We start from the raw sequence: 21,881 nt of genomic DNA, 5'->3' as shown, positions 1-21,881 counted from the left end.
ACACCCATGACTGCTTTGTGCGATGGCCTGGGTCAACGTCTGTCGGCGGGGCATAGCTAGAGTACCTCATGAAGCCCTTCATCGTTTGTGAATTCCGCTGACGAGCAATCTTAGCAACTCACGATAGCCTCCGATGAGGACTGGTGTTGCTACCGTCTCAACGCCTCCGCCTCACTAGAAACTCCCGCGACTGGGAGCGACGAGCCTGAGGGCCCATTCATTTCATCTCAAGGTGAATTCCTTGCTCCGGCCATGCTTCGTTCACCGGCGTCTTCGTTATGTCGCTGCACCTGAGCTTCCGCGGGCGATGTAGCCCATTCCCTCACCCCACCGGACAGGCCCGGAGCCAAACCTCAGAGCAGCTTGATTCAACGCTCCTTATGCAGATTTCCAAAAGCCCACCGTACACGCTCTTTGGCTTCAGATGCCGGAGGTGCCATGTCCTCAGCGAACCCTACCTCCGCCTGATCCTCCTCAAGCAACGCCGCCTGGCTCGCCCGCTATGCCTTCGCCGTATCCATCCTACCTGTACCTCCGATGCCCGACCATAGAATCGACAGCATACAAGCTATCGAAGCAAGCCTTCTCCTCGCTATTGAAGCCACAGCCTATGCCCCGCCATTCTACACGCCACCCACCATCGGGACCAGCGCACAAGTCACGATAAAAGCCAACACACACGCTACTATCCAGGCCACAAAGTAGACAGCAGAAAACCGGTCTGGGGTTACCCGCACAATGAGGAAATAATCAAGCTATGGACGCACAAAAGCAGAGTCTTCGAGGGATCGCCGTACTGGGCGTTGACGCTGCGCAGCGGTCAGCTCTGCTCACCCGCAAAGTGACCCTCGTTTGAATTTCCCTGCGCTTGAAGGGAATCAGAATCCGGTTTGGCCTGAGAATCCGGCTGCCACAGCCGTGAATCGTCGAGCAAGAAGCCTGAGGTTCGGTGTTGATCTCCATCTACCCATGTTGGCTATCCGAATCGTCCTTACACTTTGACGGAGCCCATTACCACTGTGTTTCTATGATACCCATCTTTACTGCCTGTCGACGAAGGTATATCGGCTACTCGTGACGCTTAGCATCATCACTGATGGTAGTAGTCTCACTCCGCCGCCAGTCCATGTAACGAATCACCCAGACTTTTTGCTCCCACGAGCACAACCTTCACCACGAGAAGGCAGATACAGTTTTTGAACTTCTCCATAATGAGAGAATATTCGTTGTGTTGAAGCTGGACCGCCGGCCACGTCTCTCCATGCTCCCGTTCGACGGCTAGTTTGAGAGTCCCATATATGGGGTTGTTGGCTGATTGTGTTGGTTTGCAGGCCGTAGCATCTGAACATTGATAGAACGCGACATTATGTACATGGAAGCGCCCTGTTTGCTACTAGCATTGATTGCTGTAGGTGATTTTCATAATTCAACAGATTGTGCTGTAAACTCTACTCCCACCTTTGGTTCTTGAAATTGGTGGTAGAATACGAATCTTTTATACTTAGTCGGAGACCGATTGTCACGTGCATTAGTAGGGCTTTGTGTGATTTGACGTAGCGGTGAGAAGTTCAGCGAGCTGCTGTGCATGGGGATTGCTCGTAGGGAGTAGAGAATGAATCAGGGGCCTGTTCGCAACGCAGCGATAGACAACGGCTGAAATCATTATGGGATGAAGGCTTTTCTGGAGCTTGCGAAAATTGGTGTCGTAGAATGAATTGTACATTAGAGCATTGAAGCACTCTAGGGGTATCTTGATCTCCTGACAACTCCGAATGCTATCTCCTGGGTCAGACACCTAGACGCCTTCGAGAAAGCCTGTGAACCCAAATAATGATGCTGTTTCCTGCTCCCGTAATGAGAAGATATCCAGCCTTCACGAAACCGTACTCCCCGTCTCCACACTCTCCGTATCCCTCCAAATCTCCTTACTCTCCAATTCTACCCCCTTCATCATCCTTGCCACAACCTCCAACTTCTCCACCACTTCCAACACCCCGGCATTCACCCTCCGAAAATACCGCTCATTCGCCTCCCGCCGCCGCCGACTCGCCTCCACATCCCTCATCGTCTCCTCCTCCAGCGCGCTCTTCCCGCTCTCCCCAACCCTCTCCGCCGGCGCCATCCGCCCCTTCACATCCGCCAGCACCTGCTCCTCGCCCGCCTGCCGCCCGTCCTCCTCCTTCGTGCTCTCCCCCTCCACCTCCACCTCCCCCTCGCTGCGGCCCCACGCCTCCGCCAGTGCGATCTGCGCTTCGCGGAGCCCGGCCAGCGCCCGCTCGTGCCGCACGCCGAAGACGCCGCCGTCGGCCCCGTGCGGCCCTTCCGCGCTCAGCTCCACTTCCTCGAGCGTGTTCTGCATCTCGGCCCAGATGGCGTCGGTGCGCTCGGCGGACTGCGCTTCCGCGGCGGCCGCCTGCGCGTGCTGGCGGCGCGAGAAGCCCGCATTGTTGGGGTTGCTGGGCGCGGTGGCGCCGGTTGTCGGGGTCGGTGGGACGGTGGGGTCTTGGATGGAGGAGGGAGGCTGGAAAGGCCCCGGGCCATTGGCGTTGACATTGGCGGAAGAGGCGGTGGGATCGTGCGGGTTGGAGGTGGGTGTGGGTCGTTTTGGGTCGAGGAGGGAGCGTTGGCGGATTAGTGGGATGCGGGGGGTCGTTGTGTTGGTGGTTGTTGGGAGAAGAGAAGTATTCGACGCATTGCGCGAGGGGGGTCCAACGAAGAGGGATGGGGCGGGGAGGCGGTTCGAGGTTGTTTTTGTTAGTGGAGAATTATTGGTGTTTGGATGCGAGGATGCCATTATGGAAGGGTGGTTGTGGAGGGCGAGGGGAGAAAAGAGACTGGCGATGGAGTTGACTCTACGTAGCCGAAATTCGGGGCCGGAATAAAAGCACCTGCAACGCAACACAATCAGACCCACACTTCAACTAATTTTCCAATAGGCCTTTACCAGTGTTTGACACGAAGCTCCAAGATAGACAACTAAGCTTAGCTACAGGAAAAAGCTTCAGTATTGGGGTTGCGTTGTGGTCAAATCAACCCTGTGGTGTAGCTGTGTAGGTGCTGCATTCCGGCCCTCTTTTTCGGATACGGGCATTCGCGAAGCGAATTTCGAAGAACCGGTGAGGGGCCGAGTAGAGGTTGAGCTCGGTGGATAAGCTTTGTGGTAGCTGTGAGACCCCGCCACGCCCGCCACGCCCGCGGAAGAGATCGGCGCTAGTACTTGCCAGATCTGGCATCGAGTTAGGGAATCTAAGTAGCTCGTATTCGTTACATGTTCCTAAAGCCATAATCAGGAGTTACAAAGTAAGCTCTGGATTCAATGCTTGATGGTAGTTTGCTATATACCAATTTCCAACCCTGTCATTCTTAAAAGTACCCGCCGCTCCTTCGTAGCCCTCCCTACAACATATATCGATAATCCGGACTCATATCGCCCATCTCCGTCTTCTCTGACTCCGAAAGACTAAGATCTCGTCCAGCCTTATCCCTGTTCCGATTCTGCCTCAAGCACATGAGGAAGTACAGTGTTGTGGCTAGCATGCTCAAACACACAAAAGCGATACTGATGCTATACCCAGGAATATACTTTGGCGCATCCTTCTTCAAGAAGGCATAAACAGCAATGATACCGCCGATGTTTCCAAATCCAACTTGCCACGCGGTGCCCACAGCGCGCCGATGATGGCCGCCTAGATTCATGTTGAAGAAGCACACGATGACTGGCATCGCTGCGTACGCGCCCATGGCAACGAGGAAGAGCGCTGCATACTGTACATGCGTGTTGTCGTGCACGGCGAGGAGGATCGCGAAGCCGGCGATGCAGACGCAGATAGGGAAGATGGCGAAGAGGAATCGATGCCGTGATTTATCGCTGGCATACGCGATGATCATGGCGAAAGCGAAAGCTGCTGCCCAAGGAGGTACACTATGCAGCTGTGTCTGAATGGGCGAGTAGCCATAGGAGTTGATGATGGCGGGTGAGAAGTACGCGTAGCCATACGCGGGGACGATGAGGCCCAAGTACATGAAGCCGCCAACGACGATCTTGGGGTCTTTGAAGACGTTCTTGACGTCTTGGAACGTGATTTTGCGTTCTACAGCTGAGCGACCTTGGTCGAGACGGAGACGGGCGGCGATGTATTCGCGCTCGGAGGATTGGAGCCATTTTGCTTCCTCGGGAAAACTGGGAATTAAAAAGAAGAAAGAAAGTGAAACGACGCAGGTTAGGGTGCCTTCAAGGATGAAGATCCATCTCCAGCCCCCATATCCTCGCATACCATCCATCTTTCCAATGGCGCTAGCAAGAAGTCCGCCGAATGCTCCTGCGAGAGTTGTGCTGCTGAAGAAGAAGCTGTATCGACGCTGGGCTTCGTGCCGGCGATACCACATGCCGATCAGATAGAAACCTTAAACCCGGTTATTTGCTTGCTCTGATAGTTAAAATGGGAGGCCATCTTACATCCTGGAAACATGCCCGTCTCGAACAATCCCAGGAAGAATCCTGTTTACGTATTAGGAGCGGCTATCAGAAGCGGTTCCGCATTACTCACGAGTTGCAAGCAGGCCGGAGTAATTCTGGACCAGGCCTTGACATACAGTGGTGAGACCGAATAGAAACATGCATGCCGATACTATGATTCTTAAATACGACTCAGAGGGGCCACGGCACGAAGCTCGACTTACACCAGATATGCGGCTTCAATTTCTTGAGAAGCATGTTGGACGGAATCTCGAAGAGAATGTAGGGCACAAAGAAGATGACAAGGGCGTTGTTGTATTTGTTATCTTCGACAATTCCCAAGTCTTCAGAGAGACCAAATACGTTTGCCTATGGGAAGTTGGTGAGCAACGGGCAGACTCAAACGGTCAAGACGCGCCTACATTCGATATATTCACTCTGTCTCTTGTGTCAATATGCTACTCCAAAAAGCTCAAATGGAAAATGACTCACCTGTCGAGAAAGGCCAAAAGATACATGATGCACAAGAACGGAAGAACATGCCAGTCAATCTTGTTGACCAGCCGCCTCTCGGTTGTATGCGGTGGGCAAACAGCACCGAGGTCATCGTCGTACTCGATGCCAGTCTCATCGGTGCCGTAAGGATACTGCGGTGGCGAGTCGGCGCCGTGCACCTTTTCTGCTTCTGTCATGTAATTTTAGCGCTCCGCGATATAAGTCTCGCAAGAAGTAATATAAAAAGGAGGACCTACTCTCACTACTCCGGAAAAACATTTCGTACACTTGTTACAATTGATAATACAGACGAAGTGTTCACCAACCGGCAGCAAGGCTGAAAAGCACAGTGTTCAAAAAGCAGTAGGTTCGCGTCACGACCCAGCTCCAAGGCACCGTGCCGTCTTTAAAGAAACCCGGACCGAAGTCGGCCGGGGGTGCACTGTTAGATCCCTCCCTCGCCCCGCTTCTCCTACTGGTCAATTGGTCTACTATGGTAGCACAGCTGGCAGCAATGGGTAAGGCTCCGCTGCCTAGCGCGCCTTGGGCTGTTGCTCTCCGCACGCCGCAGATCTCTTCGTGAAGGGGAATGCGGCACCGCCCAATCAGAGTAATGAGGCCTACCTCCTTCGGCTGCCTCGGACTTGCGGGACACCGGGCGGGCGACAGTGGGGTCTTGGGCAGTAACTTCTCTAAGAAGGCGTACCACGGTAGGCAGCTCTGGTGGCGAGCCAGAGAGTATCCATGGGCGGCTCATCCCGTGGCCCTTGGGATCAAATGATGATCTGCAGCTTACCTCCCTAAGTATTAGAGGTGGGCCAAAAGAAGAAGATATCGCAAGCCGCTATTGCATGTTGTGGTAGGACTTTATTATAATATGAGGGAGGGTCTGGCTCGTAGGTGAGCGCATGGTAGAATAGCATGTAAGCACTACCTACAGACAAGCATTCCTGTGGCGTTACGGGCGTTCTGCAAGTACAGCGTTAAGGCGCGTCCGATGAATTAGCGCGGATATCAAGCCACGAAAGTCAGCCGCAAAAGAGGGATAATCTAGAAAATAACGCTTCATGGTAGCGAGCTTTTAGCAGGTTTAGCCCAGCTTCGGTACAAGGGTAAGAATATATCCAGAAAATGGCTTCCTCCGCTCTAACCCTACTTATTCCACCTGTGGCTTCAAATCTGCGCTAGTTCACCGGATGCGCCTTGACGCTGTAACTAGGTTCGCTTGGCTTGGCCATTGAATTGCTCTCATTTTGGAAAACGCTACAATGCTTCGTCATAGAAATCAGTACACTCGTTTACCGCTGCGTGAGGAGCTTTATGATATTTTCAGCATTACGAGCAAGAGAAAAGTTCGTCATTTTGGACAACTATAGTAAGCTCGCGAGGCTAAGCAAGCATTCTCTCGTGCAGTCGTGTGTACCTGTCTGCCACTGCTTGAAGTGCTTCAACAAGTTTCCACATAGCCCAAAGTCAAGAGCTTCTATCTCGTTTATATTTTTGAAAATGCGTTGAAGCACCACAAGCAGTGGCAGGAAAGTGCACTAGGATATATGGCAAGGCACAGTAATCATGATGTTTATGATATTTAATACAATCTTGTTAACTCAGAGCACAGGCTCTCTAGAACAATGATCAGCTTCCCGAAGCTGTAAAAAGCACTATTCCAACACCATACGATGTGAGGGTATCCTGCCGTGCCGTAAATGCAAACTCAATCGCCATGCTTTCAAAACCAAATGACCCTCCAACAAAGGAGATTCGTTATACAAGGTAACGTCGGCGTACAGATAGTCTTCATCTCATAATGGCGCTCAGGCTTGTCCATGGAATGTCGTACTTGCCCGAGCAAATTGCCAGAGCTGCGCAGATGCCGATGGGTAGACATCCAAGCAGAAGCTTGGGCCAGAATCTAGTGGGATCTTCGTTGCCGTGACCTCGTCCTTGCGCCTGTGCCGCCCGGACTTCCGCAGGTTCGTCTCCGATTGAGAAGACGGTCCCAAACATCGCCTCGAGACCAGTGTCAACCGGATCTTCTTTGAACTGGAATTGTGCTTCACGAAGCTGGAACTCCTCCCGAGGGGCACGAGTGAACATCCCGTTACCGATCTGGCCTCCAGATCCAGCACCCGCAGTCTCCAATCTCAGCTTTGAAAAGAAGTCGCTCTGAGAGGTAGCCGAAGCCCGCTGGAAAACAGGCTGAGGCCAGGGATTCGCGACCTTCTGGGCGTGCGTCTTTGGCGCGGGTGGAATGGCTCCGTAGAAAGGAGATCGCACAGCAGGTTGTTCCTGTTGTGGCTGAACCGGCTCAACTCGCCTAATTGGCTGCATCGGGCGCCGGGGTCGGAAAGGAGACGGAGGCGTGGGTGTCCAGTCCATGCGATTTTCCTTCTCGGTGGCGGTTGTCCAAGTAGTCTCAGTCTCAGAACGGACTGACGCAGATGATGGAATGGTGGGAGAAGCAGGGTATTGAAATGTGGGAGGTGAAGGAGGCGCTAGTGAACTAATAGGAAAAGAGGAACCAAGAGACGATGCCATAGAATCAAGACTAGATCCAGGGTGTGTGTATGCGCCGTTCATGTTGAGATTCTGAGGTGCAGTCGGCAGAAGATGGTCGATAGAATCGTTGAAAGTGAATTTCGGTTTCCTGTCGATTCGGACCATGCAAGTGGAGATGATGCTCGTGAGCAGAATGAATATGATCATAAAGGTATGGCCGGCCTTGAAGACATGCAGTGCCATCGCCATGACTCCGACTTCTTGGAGGTACCAGAGACTGGCAGCTCTGACAGCGAGAACGATCAACTGAAGTTTCAGATGATCACCCAAGCCGACCATTCGTCCTCTTGATCGGCGCACCCAGTTCTGCAACGCGCTGTTCCACCAGACGGAGCAAATGGCTAGAATGAAGGCATACTTGGCCAATGGCAGCACTAATGAGAAACAAGCTGGTTCAACGCCGTATTGAGTCGCTGCCTGGGTGAAACACATCTGGTAGCTAGGAGTATCCACGGGGCTCATTCCATCCTCAGGTTCCGCAGTCAATAGCGCTCCGAAGGTATGCCAAAGGAGGCAGAGAACAAGGTTGAGGATGTAGGCCTGGCCGCCTGCGAACACGACGATATTCTTCCAGCCCCAAGAAGCCGTGTCGAAGACGCCGTTTTGCCTCGTCTGCTGCAATGCGCGCCTCATATTGTCTGTCTTTGCAGCGTACGACGCGAGCTTGATGCGGTCGCGCACCTTGTGGACACAGTTCTCGCATACCTGGGGGTAGCGATCTTCCAAGCTCTTCCTGTATTGGGTAGCTGCGGCCTCATATTTGGCGTAGTTCGGGTCCTCTTGGGAGGGGAGATAGTTGGCGAGGGATTCGGTGAGAAGGTACTGATTCTTCTGACAGGTATTGCAGAACAGCTCGCGGTCAGCGGAGGCCAGCTCCGGGGATGTCGAGCGAGGAGGGACATGAGCGTATTGTACGTTGTTTTGGGGTTCGGAGGCAGGCGGATCGGTGATTTGGCCATTCTTTCGACATGTTAGCAGTGTATGTAGGTAGGCGTTCTGGGCAGAAGACATACCTCGTCTAGATGATTGACAGCGTCGCATTTCTGGCAGTGCCATTGTCGTACCTGGCCTGTCTGCGAATTCGGGCTCCTGCCGCCGCAGTAAAAGCAGGTGAGGTTGCGCCGTAATAGCCGTGGCATGTTGTTGGTGTTGAGAATGTTTCTGAACATGTTGACGTGACTCGGCGAGCAGTACTCTCTAAGCGGCCGGGGAAGCGGCAGCGCGATGATTTTTGGGAGCGAGTGAGGAGGAGAGATGAGTGAATCTCCGACCCTCCAGGGGCTTCGAGGGGATTTATAAAAGATCCATCATGTGAGATTCACTCGCCAGCTCTATTGAGAGCTATTGTCGTCTGTTCTATTGTTCTCTATTCACCACCACCTTACTCCTCACTTTTATGTCTTGGCGTGGCCCAAGTGCCTGGTGAAGACTCCCGATTCACCGCACCGCCACCCACTGCAGCGACTGCGCATCGCCGCGCACCCATCCCCTCCATCTAATTGACGATACACCTCCGGCCACGATGCAGCGGATACTCAAGCGCGCCGCGACGCTTCACCAGCAGGAAGCTCGCAAGATTGCTGCGAACAAAAGGACGGAATTCGTAGCTGAGCGTCTCCAGATGCGAAGGCAAACGAAACAGCAACGGGCACTACAAGTCGAACAACTCAAATTCGCGCGCAATGCCCAGCGGCAAGACTGGAGACTGGGATCTCTTGCGCCGAATCGGAATTATGGAAAGGACGGGGAGACGTTTGGCGGAGTAGACCGCGATGCCGTCACCCCTTTCCCGCTCCCAGAAGCTATGCAAATAAAGGACTGGAATATTGTTGAAGGAGACAGGGTTGTCCTGCTTCGAGGGTTGGACAAGGGCCAGATTGGCATAGTGAAGCAGCTGCTGAGGGAGACGAACCATCTAATCGTCAATCAGCTCAATATGGTACGTATCGGCTTTTCTGCTCATTAATTCCAAAATGAATACTGATTGCTTCGGCCAGGCGTATCAAAAAAAACCAGAGCTCTTCCGGAAGCTCGACGGCGACACCAGCAGGATTTCACCCGTGGAAGTCGCAGTCAAATACGAAGACGTCCGTCTCATCCACACGATGGAAGACCCGAGGACCGGAACCCGACGCGACGTCATTGTCGACGAGGTCGAGGTGCGGCGTATTCGGATCAATAAGAATACGGGAGAGAAGACATGGGTGAGATTCGTCCCTGGCACAGATTCCGAAATCGAATGGCCATACGACGACGAGCCCGACCTCGAAGATCACCACGATGATACACTTCGACTCACAGTCGACAAGCCGACGTTTGTTCCGACTCTGCTAACCCCGCCAATGCCACCGTCAGTCATCGATGAGCTGAGGGGGAAGTACAGCAAGTACAGGACACGGCATGACGAAGACTACATAGCCAGGCAGGTCGAGAAGGAGCAACAGGAGAACGCGAAGAACAACTGGGCGTCCACTATGCGTATGCCCATACAGCTTCTCCATGAAAAGCAACGAGCAGACAAGGCGGCCAGGGGAGAACCGCAGCTCACCGAGGACATGCTGGCAAGGATTGGAGAGCTTATGGCAGCGAACCGGGCAGCCCAAGAAACTAAAACAGCACAAACTTCGTAGCCAGACATGCACAGCAACATCAGTGGAGTATGGATTTCTTGTACAATATGTAGATACCGTATTAGTGTAGATCAGCAGATTCTTTCGCGGAACCCATATCATACCATCCATCAAGTACTTTTCTCTGTCCAACGCCAACGCTTGAACGCACTCAAATGCGGACAGATACTCCCAGAACTTCAAACCAGCACCCCTAGAAATTCCGCCCGTCCTCCCATCCCCTTTAGCTGCTCCCACTGCACCAGCATCCTATCCGCCTTCAACACCCAGAGCAGCAACTTCCCGCTCAAACTCAGTGTCGTCACCCTGGCCCAGCTCTCCATATAGATCGTCCGCATCTTCCCCCTCGAATTCGCGCCCCCGACATCAAAAAATCTCAAAATATACGCCGCCAGAATGACAATCACTGCCGTCGCCGGCCCATTTGTGAGAATCAGATCCGGATAGTCGTACTCCTGGCCCACCACATCCCCATTCTTCCCCGACACACGCAGCACCCCAAAACACGCCCACAAACACCTCCCCGCGCTCCACGGCGCCGTCAGCAGCGACTGATGCACCCGCCGCGCGCGCGGCACAACTGCTATATCATACGCCCCTGCGCCTGTGTTCCCCTTCCCTTTTCCGTCTCCACCTCCACGCGTTTCTAGCCCGCGCTCGAACTCATCGGCTTTTCTGGCGCTGAAGGCGTCGCCAGAACTAACCACGTATGTTCTGCGCGTGTATTTCTGGGTGTCCAGCTGGCGCAGCGCGGAGAGCATTTCAGCGGTGTGGCCGCCGCTGCCGAGGACGACGAGGAGGCGGGTTGGGTCGCCGATGCGGCGCGGAGCGGTGCGGCGGGGGCGCGGTGGGAGGATGGCGAGGAGGCGGAGGGTGAGTGCGAGCAGGAGGGCGAAGGCGGTGGTGAGGAGGAAGGTGGGGGAGGCGAGGAGGGTGAGGGGGGAGGGTGGCATGGTGGTGTAGATCGGACGGATTGTTCAAGGCGTCGGCATGGTCTTGGTTGCGGAGAGGCTGGAGAGGGGACTCGCAGCTGAATTGGTGATAGGCTTTAGATCAGGTGTAGGAATTGTGAGTTGGAAGTTTGATAGACGTGTTCAGTTGTGAAGAAGTGGTCGTCAAGCTCTGGCCAATCATGTGTCACCGGGGGGACCCCCAGCAAGTCATTTTTAGCTTTGCAGGGAGGGTATTGCGCCAGCCAGGCTCCGTTGACTATAAAGTGGAAGTCTGTTCTAACTCCGTTTGAGGGGCTATTAGGCTTGTTGGAATGTCGTTTTCCAATTCTTAACCACGTATCGCGGGAGACCTCCAGCGGTGCTAGGCACGGTTGAGAAGCTTTGCAATTGAATCCCAGATTCGTAGACTATCTGCCACTTTTTGTTCAAGGGAGCCTGCCATCACGGGAGGGAGTGAGATCTTAAATTCTAGGATATTTGGTTATGGTCTAGTCGTTAGATAGAAGAAATTCGCCTGATTCCCAGCATCTATGAATGCCATGTTGTTACTCCTCCAATGCCATCTTCCCTCGCAATGTGAGTCCTGTGTACTCCTTTTCCCAACCAAATCCAGCAAATGCAATGCATACGATTCCATCATTCAAAGAAAAACACCATCTAGAAGAGTGGAAAAGAGCTTAAAGTCGTCTTATAAGAAAAGAAGTCGGAAATATCAGCCGTATCGTCACCTAGAGCCCACTTGGCCATTTGTATGGGGATTCCAAAGTGGCCAATAGCTCTGAGACCCTTTCGATTGTGTACCTCTTTGCCATATCAGTGATGGCTTAGCTGTTAGAGAAGCCAGATGATTTGATCGGAGCTCATTGAGCGCATCACGGAGCTCCTTCACGCCGAGTATCACCCAACCGAGCTCACGGGCTTCATTCTTCTGCGACGCAATAGACGTATGTAGGCGTTCCATGAGCGGGACCAACCGAGAGAGGTTCGGTGGGAGACGATACCCTAGCAAACGTTAGAGCTGACTTTGCAAAATCCAATAACTGTAGAACTCACTCCACGATGATTCCACCCAAGCCGTCACAGCTAGTCGATCGAGTAAGAATTGAGACAGTACAGAGACCCACCCAAGGTGGAATTCGGTAATCGTAAACGTGGAGAATGTATTGTGTGGTTGATGGGCTGCATATTGAGAAGACTGGCTATTTTGTGCTGTTGCTGGGGATAGAGTCAGACTTCGACTAAGGTGGACTGGCCAGCAGAGCACCGCGTAACGTAGTAGAGGAAATGCGGTTTCGAAGTCTTTTTTGTCGGTGATGATTTCCATAGGGACGTCCTCGTCCGAAGATTGGCTGTAAAAGCCACTATCTCCAGACCTCTCAGTTTGAACGGTCCGGAGCGAAGCTCCGGAGCTAGTCGAAGGTCCTCGAAGTTGCTGGAGCTCAGAGGCCTCTAGTGGTTGTTTCGGGATATCATGCGCCAGATACGAGATACAGCGCGAAGCGAGATGAGCGTGCATAGCGCTTTCATCGAACAGAGAGAAATCAAAAACAACGCACTGATTCGACTGCAAGTGGTCCTTCACGGATCGATGAGTGAAGACCGGGGTTCCGTAGGAGTCCAAACCAGCCAGGCCACATGTAATTTCTGAAACACATTTCGGGAAGTTGGGCAGATATTGCGCTTCGGTGGTTGGCTGTCCTGGGATCACAGCGAGCGCAGTGTGGAGGGCCTCGATGCTGAGCGGTTTGATGGGATGGGCAAGCCATCTGAATATGTCCGCGGTTATGGTTTTCTCTCTCTCGTTCCTTCGAGTGAGCGTATGTAGTATACCGTTGTAGAGCGCACCAAGTCCTCTCAGATGGTTCTGTCTGTGCAGTGTGTCATATCTTTCTTGAGGAGCCAGGGCGGCTGAGGTCAGGAACTGCTCAAAGAGAGTTGCCCACAGGAAAACTCCGTCTGCTCGGCGAGTGACTTCCTCTATGACTGTTGGGTCGACGATTTGATCCCCGAAAAGACCTCTGGACGCCATTGATTCTATCCTCGAATGAAGAAATCCTCCAATATCCTCGAAATTCTCGTGGTCGCTTAGTGACACCCGCCAGTTCGAAGGGGAGCCGCAGTTCTGATACTCCTGTGGAAAGCTTATTGAAGGTCGCCCCAGAAGGAGTATTTTGCACTCTTCGGAGCTGCACAAATCATAGACGGCTGCAAGAAACACCTCGTTGTCATAACATTCGTCGATTCCGTCAAAGACTAAGAAGGTCGGGCAATGTCGCACAAGGATCCGGACGACACAAACGACGTCGTCGAACGATGGCTGCTGCTGGCCACTGGACTCTTTCTCAATCCAGAAGGCCAATTGATGCATAGCGTCTCGGTCATTTTGATGGGTTTCGAGCAACTGGGTCGCAACCGCACGGAAGGCCTGCATCGAACTCCTGTGCGTGTCCGGATTTCTAGCAACGAAATGGAAGAAGGCGACAGCGTGCTTCTCTGGCCGTACGTGGTGTAGGGGCCCATCGGGAGCTTTCAAGTCATCGACAATGATGCCAGTGAGAAAAGTCTTGCCAAAGCCGGGTTTCGCTTCAATCAATCAATCAATCAATCAACATCAAAAAATCGCCAGGGCTTCTATTGCTCGCGGACACACACCTTCGACGGCGAGGATGCCGCGCACACTGATTGGCTCCTTACCTCGAAGCTGAGCAGTCCGCCAGGCTTGATACCTGCGGTCCGCGAGGAACCACCGTCCCGTGCACTCACATCGCCGGCGGACCGTCTGCTCGTAGGAGGTTTTCCAATCCGGGGCCGACAACCATGCCCGGATGCGCTCGACTTGCTGTGCTGCTTCTTGTCAGTGCTGATTGCGCAATTGGAGGGGCATCGGACCGGCAGATCTGCGCTGTCTTATAAGTTCTTCGGCAATTCGGTTTTCATCCAGCTGGTCTGGATTGAGCGCAGCCATTCCCTGAGCTGGAGAGGAGTTGTCGCAGACATGGGGAAGCAGATGGCGCGCGCGATGCAGAGTCTTTAGCAGAGGGCGCAGAGCGATCCATCGTGCAAACGGGCAGCTCCCACACTGGAGGCTGAACGATTGCGAGCGCGGGTCGTACCTTGCAGAAGCAATTCAGTAGTCATCGACGCCGAATCCGTCGTGGGGGACGGGAGCTCCGCAGGCGTCCGCCGCGGGCACCACCCCACGCCAATGCTGCCAGGTGATCCGGATTCACACAGGTGGAGACACTGCGGGTGGCCAGCGGGCAGCATATGCACCGGTCCGCTGCGCGTCCCAATCCGGCGCCGTGGTGACATTTGGTAATGAGAAAAAGCAGCTCTTGGCGCGCTCAGATATAGTAGGTAATGTCTGCTCAGGGTATCTCCAACCACCAACCGCGCAGCTCCTCCAGCCGGCTCTATAGTACAATACAGACAAAACGCTGTCTCCTGAATAATGCTCCAACCCGCTCTGAGATACCAGGCTTACGCCGTCTGCGGCTCGCCCAAGCGCAGCGCCAACAATGCTCGTACGTCCGTCACGTACTGCAGGCCCTCCAGCAGTGGGATGAGATGGAGCAGATCATTGTCCGTTGGGTCGCTTATCCAACCTTCAATTGGTATGGCATTGTCTGGAGATCAGGTCAGCGTGCTGTGACCGTACCTTCGGGCCGGAAGCAAACGTACCTTCGTTAAAAATGTAGCTCATGGGACTGTTGTCCACAATCATGACTTTGCTTAGGTCCGGCTCAACTTGCGCGAGGTCCTTGATGTAGGCCCCGTTCCGGAACGTGCAATGCTGGCGGTAGTATCGTCCCGCGAAGTATTTCCGCTCCACCTCAAGCCAATCGATGACCGGATCGGCGTACTCCTGGACGGATGCAGTGAAAACAATCAAATTGTACCATTTACAAACCTGATGCCGACATGTTAGCTGCGGCCGTCAATAAGCTCGATGACTACAAACCTTGCGCAAAAACTCGTCGCAATGTGGTCGCTTGTGCACGTAATACAGAATTGGGACCTGGGGGCCGATCATCGTGCCTCCTGCGCCGACAGGCTGCTGAAGCTTGACTTCCACCATGTGGCCAGTGGTATATCTACCGCCTTTGGCCATGCTGTGTATTAACGTCTCATCTAGATCAATTATGAGCGTTTTCTGGTGTGGACCGACTGCTGACACCCCGGACGTGGTGTATGAGGGCTGCCTTCTCGGCACCAAAGGCCGTGGTGGCTGTGGGGCTCGAGGAAACTTGGTGAGCTTCGCGGACGAAGCGGGACTGGTGGGTGACTTCAAGGCAGCTGCTGCTTCTGCCGAAACCTGCTCTGTCGAGCCGGATGCCCCTCTTTGAGCCTGTCCCTTCTTTGCCTTGCGGTGTCTCAATGCGTCTTCGTTGTGAAGCTTGATGCGAATTGATCGCTTGGCCGGTGCAATTTCTTCGGCCGAGGTTGATGCTATCGACTTCGACCGTGTGTGGCGCGAGGGTGTATCATTGTCCTCGTCCCGAGTGGGAGGTCTTTCACTCTCGATCTCGGAGTCTGACGTTATTGCTGTCGATGTTGACGCGATGGATGGAGACCGCCTGGTAGGTCTCTTGAGACGCGGCTTCCCTGTGCTGACCCTCCGGGCTTCGCGCTCGTCCTTCTCCTTAGTCTCTGAACTCTCCTGGCTCTTCAATGTGTCTGTTACAGGACCCCGCCGCTTGCGAGAGAATGGACGCGCTATTTTGTATACTGGAGAGAGGATAGAGAAATGGCCTTCGTCATCATAGAAACACGCAATGACATATGTTCCAGGTGCCACTATAGCCGTGATCAGAACCTTGAGCGTCCCCACGACAGCATGTGAGACGCGCTTTGGTATGAGCCATGTCCTCGACCAATTGGGCTCTGGAAATGACCCGTCCCGTGAATCGCCGAGCAGGGGGGACTTCTCGTCGAATTGGGCTGCAAAGGCGTCGTCTTCGTTGGAGACAAGAGCCTCCGCTTTAGGAGCAACCATGTCGCCTTTCTCATTCACAGCTTCTATGCCAGAGAGACCCTCATCGTTCTCGTGTTGTTCTGTGTATGTAGGCCGAGGCTCCGCTCTGGGAATGCTGGTTTCTGATCCTGCGCGTGACCGTGGAGGGCTCGGAGGGGGAGTTGAGCCGATGGCGGAAAGGATGTTCAGAGAGTTCATGCTCCGAGGCAAGCCATGAACGAGTGAATGACGACCTCCAAGCGCTTCTACGGAGATGAGAGGGCGATGCGCCTGGATTTGGATACGAGACTCTGCGCTTGTCGAGGCGCGCTCTGGGTGAGATTTACGGCGGCGCGCGGAGTTCGGAAGGGTTGGGAGGACAGGCGCGGAACGGTCACAACCCGTGGCACCTCTGGAGAACCTTGAGCTGGCCGGGGGCCTGATGAGCCACGAGCGCAGGCGCAGAAAGCGGTGGTTGAAAGGCAGAATATGCGGAGTGCTCCAGTGGTCGGAAGAGGCCTCTTTGCTCAGCAGAGCAATAAGCAATGACGACGGCTCTCCCGAGGTCCGTGAGTTTACACGTGATGTCAATATTGACTTCCTACAAAGGTATCGTCCATGGTACGCCAAGGGACTTTCACCAGCGTCATCAGGGTAGCAGAAAGTCAATTGGCGAGGTAAAGACCAAAAAGGTGAATTTCTTATATGCAGACCCGCTCTTCATGGGCCCCAGCCACGTTGCATACCTTTGTAGGAAGATACAGAGCTCCATACCATACTCCTTTCACATTCAAACCACCGTCTTTCGTTTTCTCCTTGGGCCGTCCATCTCGACTAATGCTCGCCGCACGAAGTATTGTCCCAGGTTACCACGAAGACCGCAATGAAAGTTGTATACCTTGAAGTAGCTCTCCTACCCTCTGGGAGCGAAATCCTCAATAGCTCTGAGAGAGTTTGTCTTTGCCTGTCTTGTTCTAGGCGGAAGCCCAATCAAGTACGGCAGCAACATATTTCACTCCTTTTCACGTCCTTTCCCTTAGCTATCCTCTGGAGCTGGAATACGGTTATCAAATCTTGATTCGCACTATATCATTGATTACATTGGCCACGGGCGACTTTGTTGCTACCTCCAAAGCACCAGCCACATAACAGCCAAGGCTTTATTTTCTTGCGAGGTCGTCAAAGAGACCTCGAGTCATCACCTTCCCCAATGCCTTTTCCTCGGTTGCGCCTTGCGCGGGTAGAGAAACAGGATCCTATTCACCATGCCCGTGATCGCCCTCGTTCAAGGCTTCAAACTCTGTGTCACCAAACTTGACGACTTTCTCATCGCAGGCAATGTTCCCCCGAGTTGTAGATATCGGCTCTTCCCACGCGACATGGCAGCCACAGCGGATCTCTTTACAACTAAAGGCGTCGACTGCGAAGTCCGAGTTTTCGTGCCACAAAGGGAGGGATACAGCCTCACGACGTATCTATTCGTCTGCTGCAAGTGGCTCTATATGCACAGCGCGAGAAAAGTCAAGCCATATATGTTGCCAAATCCAGTGCCGGCCTCTTTTGAAGCCGTACGCAAGTCGCTTCAGGCTGACTCGGACGTCTCATGGTATATTGTGCACAACGAGGAGGACTTTTTTTTGGGCATACCAGAAGAATTAATTGCGCCTTTCACTGTAAGTTGACTCTGACGCATCAATAGAGCTGGCCGCTCATGTAAACCGTCAATACAGTGCGGCCTATGCGATACAGTCTTCAGTCTCTGGGATGACCGAACGAAGCGTCGCCGTGACGAGCATGGATTATCAGAAGGCACGAACCCATTGCCTGATTGCTAGAGTACAGGAGGATTGCTATTCGGAAAGTGAGATTGACGGAGTGAGGTGTGCAAGCCAGTCAAGACGATGAAACTCACGATGGGAGTCATTCTTATTCCAGAACAATCCACATACAGGAGAAGGTGTTCGCCAACACAACTCACCGAGAAAGCAAAATACGGCAGCAGCTGGATAGCTCATGTCCTGGCTATATCTTATTTCTTTCGCCCTTCTTCCAAATCTCTGCAATTGTCTCGAAGGTCATGAACTCCACCTCATCTTCCCATCCTTGTAGCCAATTCAATATTCGTTCAATCATACCGATTACATGGGCCATACCACTCGTATCTGGGTGCAAAACGAGCGGGAACACTATCAACTCATCTCCATCTTGTTCTGCTAGCTCGCCACGCAGGAATTCAAAGCGATCCATCCACATACGCTCGATTAATCGAACATCCACATAGCCCTGAGAATTAGGCGTGTGGGGCCAGAATTGCAGCGGCGTCATGTCCTCCACGTACCACGATCCTGGAACCTCTACCAACGTCGTGGATGTTGGTGACTCGGGTTGAGACAGTGGATGCATCCACTCTCTGGCACTGGCTTCTGGCGTGAAGCTGGGTTGCGTTATGGGTGGCAGGCGCGGTATATGGTAAGGCTTGCTATCGTGATGCGAGAGCGAGGAGTCGTACAAAAAGCCGTGCTCTTCAAGTAAGTCAATGGTGGTCTCTCGAAGCTGATACAGTGGTGCGCGGTAGCCGCGTGGTTTCCTTCCCGAGAGTTTTGTGGCGATAGCGATGCAGTGCTCGAGAACATCGCGCTCTTGGTCTGGCGTCAGTTGCGGAGCTCCCTCGTGGCAATATCCGTGTAATCCTAATTCACATCCAGAATCCAGGATTGCTTTAAACTGCTCTGGAAAGCTCTCTGCAGAATGCATGGGAACGAACCAGGTAGTCTTATCGGCTATTCCCAGTCGTTTAAACAGTTTCAGCAGCCTTGGAACTCCTACGAGAGCTGAGAAAAAGCCTGAGCTATAGTCCGAGAGATTGTTCTCAAGAGAAGTGCCGGTGCCAAGCCATCCAGAAACCGCATCGAAGTCGATTGATACGGCAATTTTAATCGATGGCCTAGATTTCTGCGCCGACACTAGCGGTATGGGAATGCTCGATGTAGCTTCGGTGATAATCGGCCGTGCTAATTGCACGTCTTCCGTTCTCTGGCCAATCTCAGATTCAGACCAGACGATTCTTCCTTCCATGCCTCCGTCCACGGATATGCACTGGCCACTTATGTGGCCTGCTGCTCTATGAGACGCCAAAAAAGCTACTGTGCGGGCCACATCTGTTGGCTTTGCAATCTTCTGGAGTGGCACACTTTACCTATCAATACTGAATCTGAAGTTTTTGAGAGGGTCTTACGTTGCTTGGGCCTCTCGATACATCTCTTTAGGGTCATCCAAGCGCCCTTCAATCAAGGGCGTGTCAACCCAACCTGGAGCCACAGCATTGATTCTTGCGGCCGAATTGAGTCTTACGATCTCGTTCTTGACGCTACGGACCAGTCCGTACTGTAGTCCAGCCTGTACAGCGTGAGTGACGCCCTGGCCTCGGGGCTACGAAGAGTACTACCTTTCCGGATGCATACTCTACATGACCAGCTTGCCCAAACTTACCACATTCGCTCCCGCTGGCCCATAAACATCAGCTTAGATTAGAGCATGGTAGGCAGAAGGCCACCAACGTTACCACAATAGCTAGATTTGGTAGCTCAGCCTTTGCCTCCTTCTGGCAGATATCTGCGGACCTAAGGAAATGCTTGATAGTGAGAAATGTACCACGAACATTTACGGCGTAGGTCCTATCCCAGAGCTCTGCCGGCATCTCCCATATAGGATACTCATTTGACTCGTCGGTAATTCCAGCATTTGCCGCCAGTATGTGGATTGGGCCGAAGCGTTCGCGGGCATCAGTCATGCATTTCTCGATCGAGCTCTCGTCAGAGATGTCGCCTTGTACAACATGAAGTCGAGGCGACGGCGCCAAAGCCGTGTTCTGTCTCAGATCATGGCCAGTTACACTGCATCCTTGCGCTGCAGTCCGGTCAGCATGAGAATTCCACCATCTACGCAATAGATTCCGTGATCTTTACCCAGGAATTCGGTTACTATGCTTGACCCAATCCCTCCCGCCGCCCCCGTCACAAAGACATGGAGGCCTTCGAGCTGCAAGAAGGACATGTCGGATTTTGTATTCTGCGGTGTCAGCGTCGGGATGGGGGCAGCGGTGGTTTCATATGCATCCCGTGTAGTCGTCATTGCTCACAACATGGCGATTGTCGATATCCCACCATATTAGCAACCGAAACCTGTCATATTTTGCTACTGGCATGTTAAATTCTGTAATCGTGAATGGTAACAAGCATGACGGCCGGTCTTGAGGTAACACAGATAGAGACTTAGGCCTAAGCTCTGCTGTCTTAGGCATAAAAGGGTCAAATAACAACGCCATGAAGTACCTACGACATTATGCTCAATACCCGAATTACTCTCTGCTCGCCCGTGCGATGACTGCTCGAATGAAAACCTATCCAGAGGTCGAGGATCAATGCGGCGATGAGCCTCATGCAAGCTCTTCAGAACATAAACCTGGCATCCGGAGCATAGCTAACTGCTCGTGGAGTTTCTAGAATGCCCCTGAGCCAGCCTCCAACCACAGGCCAAGCTTTTCGATGTGGCGGGTGTGCGAGAAGATCACGTGACGCGGAGTCCGCCACAGCGGCATCAACCACCGGTGATCGTCATCGCCAACATCAGAGCGCTCGCCAGCAAAGTAATTCGAGCGCTCCGGAGGTTACAGTGCCTCTTCTGGCCCCAGTGAATCATCCGTCCCAAGGTAATCCGCTGGACTGTTATATAAGGCACGTGGAATTGGCGCCGGGCGCCTGTGCGAAGTTCACCAGAGTCAAACGCTGCACCTTCTATTGTTCGCCCGCACAATAATGGACGGCTTCGCTTGCCGCTATTTTTTCTGCGCCAGCTCACTCAACACCTTTCCTTGCACCATCCACCGGCACATTTCTTCTCCTTCAGCTCTCTTTCTCCTTCTGCTTTCGCCAGCCCGCTGACCTCGTCGGCTCGCGCTCTGATCGCCTTTCAGCTTCTTGCATCTGCATCTGCATCACCACTGCGACATCTCTACACGCCTCCGGCCGTCACCATGGGAGACATGAGCTTCCGCGTCGATCCGTACGAGGCTACTCGGTCTCTGTTTGGCATCGAAGACACTATGAACTGGCGTCGCCATTTCCGCAATTCGCAGCAAGCGCAGACAGTCCAGCAAGCCCATGAGCCGCTCGACGCTATCCAACAACCATGGCAATCTGCTCCGCAGCACCTCGACTGGCCCCCGATTCCAGAGTTCCGCCATCATGCCTTCCAGGCTGCTCGGCTGCATGCTCTCGGCCCGCCAGACCAACACATGCGATCCGCTCAGCAACAGCATGATGCAATCCTGCACCCTCTCAACCATGCTCGTCGATGCGAACAGTCGACTCGGCAGCGCTACGAGGCTCCTCAGTCGCTCGGCCAGGTCCCCCAACCGTCCCAGCAGCGCTTCGGCCAGATCTACGCGCCCCTCCAGACGTCTCAGCGGTCAGTCCGACAACCCCTCGACGATGACCGCCTACACATCCATCCTGCCCATCAGCGGTTCGGTCAGGCCCCACAGCCTCTCCAGCCGACTCTGCATTTCATGCCCAAACCGCTCGGCGCCGCCCACCAGCCCATCCCTCTTTTTCAGCAGCACGTTGGCCAGACACGCCAGCCGTTGCACGGATTCCAAGCAGCTCAACAGTCCATCGACACGACCCGACTGTCTCCTGAATGTTCCCATCAACCCCTCCCTCCTGCTCAGCAGTGCTTTGGCCAGAAACACCAGCTATTCCAAGTAGCTCAACAGTCCGTCCATCCGATACGACAGTCTCCCGACTCTTTGCATCGACCCATCCCTCCTGGGCAGC

The 21,881-nt window shown here is 53.5% G+C and overlaps 10 protein-coding genes across 10 annotated transcripts in view; 3 read left to right on the top strand and 7 right to left on the bottom strand.

The window, feature by feature from the left end:
- Positions 1 to 1,447: 1,447 nt before the first annotated feature.
- On the bottom strand, positions 1,448 to 2,794 carry BDZ99DRAFT_532271 (uncharacterized protein; the record flags this gene model as incomplete). The annotated part of the gene is made up of 2 exons (XM_033726476.1): positions 1,448 to 2,422; positions 2,552 to 2,794. 2 exons carry the CDS (start codon positions 2,792 to 2,794, stop codon positions 1,874 to 1,876), a joined length of 792 nt encoding a protein of 263 aa, XP_033576661.1. The 3' UTR covers positions 1,448 to 1,873.
- A 602-nt stretch (positions 2,795 to 3,396) lies between these two features.
- BDZ99DRAFT_388686 (MFS general substrate transporter) lies at positions 3,397 to 5,148 on the bottom strand (the record flags this gene model as incomplete). The annotated part of the gene is made up of 6 exons (XM_033715589.1): positions 3,397 to 4,403; positions 4,457 to 4,498; positions 4,548 to 4,628; positions 4,681 to 4,825; positions 4,879 to 4,894; positions 4,949 to 5,148. 6 exons carry the CDS (start codon positions 5,146 to 5,148, stop codon positions 3,397 to 3,399), a joined length of 1,491 nt encoding a protein of 496 aa, XP_033576660.1.
- A 2,476-nt stretch (positions 5,149 to 7,624) lies between these two features.
- On the bottom strand, positions 7,625 to 8,649 carry BDZ99DRAFT_346695 (uncharacterized protein; the record flags this gene model as incomplete). Its single annotated transcript, XM_033714443.1, has 2 exons — positions 7,625 to 8,470; positions 8,524 to 8,649. Coding segments are annotated over 2 exons (972 nt in total), but the record flags the coding sequence as incomplete, so codon positions are not given.
- Positions 8,650 to 8,922: 273 nt separating this feature from the next.
- BDZ99DRAFT_444161 (uncharacterized protein) lies at positions 8,923 to 10,270 on the top strand. The gene is made up of 2 exons (XM_033717881.1): positions 8,923 to 9,449; positions 9,508 to 10,270. The coding sequence occupies exons 1-2, from the start codon at positions 9,033 to 9,035 to the stop codon at positions 10,138 to 10,140; spliced, it is 1,050 nt and encodes a 349-aa protein (XP_033576658.1). The 5' UTR covers positions 8,923 to 9,032; the 3' UTR covers positions 10,141 to 10,270.
- On the bottom strand, positions 10,230 to 11,231 carry BDZ99DRAFT_34270 (Alg14-domain-containing protein). Its single transcript, XM_033714394.1, has one exon. It carries the CDS (start codon positions 11,091 to 11,093, stop codon positions 10,320 to 10,322), a length of 774 nt encoding a protein of 257 aa, XP_033576657.1. The 5' UTR covers positions 11,094 to 11,231; the 3' UTR covers positions 10,230 to 10,319.
- Positions 11,232 to 11,642: 411 nt separating this feature from the next.
- On the bottom strand, positions 11,643 to 14,230 carry BDZ99DRAFT_34260 (uncharacterized protein). Its single transcript, XM_033714392.1, has 4 exons — positions 13,983 to 14,230; positions 13,746 to 13,937; positions 12,147 to 13,676; positions 11,643 to 12,095 (listed from the first exon to the last, which is right to left on the bottom strand). Exons 1-4 carry the CDS (start codon positions 14,056 to 14,058, stop codon positions 11,818 to 11,820), a joined length of 2,076 nt encoding a protein of 691 aa, XP_033576656.1. The 5' UTR covers positions 14,059 to 14,230; the 3' UTR covers positions 11,643 to 11,817.
- Positions 14,231 to 14,573: 343 nt separating this feature from the next.
- Positions 14,574 to 16,089, bottom strand: BDZ99DRAFT_388142 (uncharacterized protein; the record flags this gene model as incomplete). Its single annotated transcript, XM_033715558.1, has 3 exons — positions 14,574 to 14,719; positions 14,775 to 15,003; positions 15,055 to 16,089. The coding sequence occupies 3 exons, from the start codon at positions 16,087 to 16,089 to the stop codon at positions 14,574 to 14,576; spliced, it is 1,410 nt and encodes a 469-aa protein (XP_033576655.1).
- Positions 16,090 to 17,312: 1,223 nt separating this feature from the next.
- On the top strand, positions 17,313 to 17,882 carry BDZ99DRAFT_521019 (uncharacterized protein; the record flags this gene model as incomplete). Its single annotated transcript, XM_033725584.1, has 2 exons — positions 17,313 to 17,720; positions 17,778 to 17,882. 2 exons carry the CDS (start codon positions 17,313 to 17,315, stop codon positions 17,880 to 17,882), a joined length of 513 nt encoding a protein of 170 aa, XP_033576654.1.
- Positions 17,883 to 18,069: 187 nt separating this feature from the next.
- Positions 18,070 to 20,100, bottom strand: BDZ99DRAFT_444152 (polysaccharide deacetylase family protein-like protein; the record flags this gene model as incomplete). Its single annotated transcript, XM_033717880.1, has 5 exons — positions 18,070 to 19,237; positions 19,283 to 19,443; positions 19,493 to 19,550; positions 19,605 to 19,953; positions 20,013 to 20,100. The coding sequence occupies 5 exons, from the start codon at positions 20,098 to 20,100 to the stop codon at positions 18,070 to 18,072; spliced, it is 1,824 nt and encodes a 607-aa protein (XP_033576653.1).
- Positions 20,101 to 20,937: 837 nt separating this feature from the next.
- The window catches only part of BDZ99DRAFT_34138 (uncharacterized protein), a 1,535-nt gene continuing 591 nt past the window's right edge, over positions 20,938 to 21,881 (top strand). Inside the window, exon 1 of the mRNA XM_033714374.1 lies at positions 20,938 to 21,881. This exon is cut by the window's right edge and continues 591 nt beyond it. Within this exon, the coding sequence (XP_033576652.1) occupies positions 21,080 to 21,881 (802 nt within the window). The 5' untranslated portion in view covers positions 20,938 to 21,079.

This window comes from Mytilinidion resinicola, assembly GCF_010093595.1.
Source record: "Mytilinidion resinicola strain CBS 304.34 unplaced genomic scaffold BDZ99scaffold_10, whole genome shotgun sequence".
NCBI lineage: Eukaryota > Fungi > Ascomycota > Dothideomycetes > Mytilinidiales > Mytilinidiaceae > Mytilinidion > Mytilinidion resinicola.
This window is presented reverse-complemented; position numbering and strand designations above follow the sequence as displayed.

Bases quoted from the DNA above. Each gene is read 5' to 3' on its own strand.
- BDZ99DRAFT_444161 (XM_033717881.1), top strand. From the start codon at position 9,033: ATGCAGCGGATACTCAAGCGCGCCGCGACGCTTCACCAGCAGGAAGCT. The intron at 9,450-9,507 runs GTACGTATCGGC...TGCTTCGGCCAG, and splicing joins TCGTCAATCAGCTCAATATG to GCGTATCAAAAAAAACCAGA.
- BDZ99DRAFT_34260 (XM_033714392.1), bottom strand. From the start codon at position 14,058: ATGGCTGCGCTCAATCCAGACCAGCTGGATGAAAACCGAATTGCCGAA. The intron at 13,938-13,982 runs GTCCGATGCCCC...GACAAGAAGCAG, and splicing joins AAGACAGCGCAGATCTGCCG to CACAGCAAGTCGAGCGCATC. The intron at 13,677-13,745 runs GTGTGTGTCCGC...GATTGATTGAAG, and splicing joins CGGCATCCTCGCCGTCGAAG to CGAAACCCGGCTTTGGCAAG.
- BDZ99DRAFT_34270 (XM_033714394.1), bottom strand. From the start codon at position 11,093: ATGCCACCCTCCCCCCTCACCCTCCTCGCCTCCCCCACCTTCCTCCTC.